General features: G+C 41.6%; 1 protein-coding gene across 1 annotated transcript in view; it reads right to left on the bottom strand.

Annotated features, from left to right (window-relative positions):
- The window catches only part of ICA1L (islet cell autoantigen 1 like), a 55,915-nt gene that overhangs the window by 20,360 nt on the left and 34,193 nt on the right, over positions 1-1,362 (bottom strand). The window contains exon 7 of the mRNA XM_003785119.3: positions 426-511. Within this exon, the coding sequence (XP_003785167.1) occupies positions 426-511 (86 nt within the window). The remainder of the gene's footprint in view (positions 1-425; positions 512-1,362) is intronic.

Raw genomic sequence — 1,362 nt, 5'->3', positions numbered from 1 at the left:
CACTCCTGGGCATAAGCCATCCTCCTGCCTTGGCCTTCTGAGCAGCTGGGACTATAGTATGTGCCACCACACCAGGTTAATTTTTCTATTTTAGATAGAGCCAGGGTCTCACTCTTGCACTTCCAACCTCAAGTGATCCTCCCCTCTTTTGTCTCCCAGAGTGCTAGGATTTTAGAGGTAAGCCATCATGCCATCATTCCTGGCCTTTAAACCTCTTTTCTTTATATATTACGTAGTCTTAGGTACTCAGTTATAGCAATGCACAGTGGACCAAGACACAAACGTTTAGTATTGTTGACTGAATAAACAACATGCATACAAAAACAGCATACAGTAAGCCAGAGAAGGAACAATTCTTTCCACATAAATCATATGATGATATCTAGGACTTCCATAACAATATTATATAATGTATGCCTGCTTACTTATTGAGGTTTTCAGTAAGAAAACTGCCTTTTATTTGTTCTTCTTTGTGGTCTTCAGTAAGCTTGCTTGTAGTGTTTTGTGATCGCTAAGGATAAGAAATTCAATGGTAAGTAGATGGAAAGAATCTGTTCTCTCTACAAACAAAATGAGAATAAAAATTCTAAAGCACAATATCAAATAGAAATAGTTCTGAACTAGAGAGTGAGATATAGGAAATGTCTGCTAATGTAATTTGAACTGAGCCTCATATACTTACTTATCCTGGCTGCCTGTGGGAACCACACACATTGTGATGTGGGCCAGCCACAGGTTGGTTTGACAACTTTGTGATAGGCCTTAAGACTTAAAACATGTTACTAACCTGCATTGCAATGCCTGAAATGCAGCTAAATTTTTCAACCTCAATTCCAAGCAAGTATTGGATATAAAATTTGCCTGAGCAGAGTGTATGCTATATAGTGAAGCATTTATTGTAAAAATAAATAAATAAATAAATAAATAGTAAAAAATAAACCAGAACCCAATTCAAGGGCATCTTTTGAGCTGGAAGATGCCACATCAGAACATGACTTAAATGCATCCTGGCTGGCTCAGCACACATAGCACAGTGGTTACAGCGCCAGCCACATACACCCAGATTGAGGGGTTTGAACCTGGCACAGGTCAGCTAAACAACAATGACAACTGCAACAAGAAATAGCCAGGTGTTGTGGTGGGTGCCTGTTGTCCCAGCTACTTGGGAGGCTGAGGCAAGAGAATCGCTTGAGCCCAAGAGTTTGAGGGGTTTTTTTTTGGTTGTTTGTTTTTTGAGACGGAGTCTCAAGCTATCCCCCTGGGTAGAATGCCATGGCATCACGCTCACAGCAACCTCCAACTCCTGGGCTCAAGCGAGTCTCCTGCCTACGCCTCCCAAGTAGCTGGGACTACAGGCGCCCG

The sequence above is a fragment of the Otolemur garnettii genome, unplaced genomic scaffold (assembly GCF_000181295.1).
Source record: "Otolemur garnettii isolate 467f Iridium unplaced genomic scaffold, OtoGar3 scaffold00013, whole genome shotgun sequence".
Classification (NCBI taxonomy): domain Eukaryota; kingdom Metazoa; phylum Chordata; class Mammalia; order Primates; family Galagidae; genus Otolemur; species Otolemur garnettii.
The sequence above is the reverse complement of the archived record's forward strand: the minus strand, read 5'-3'. Positions and strand labels throughout refer to the sequence as shown.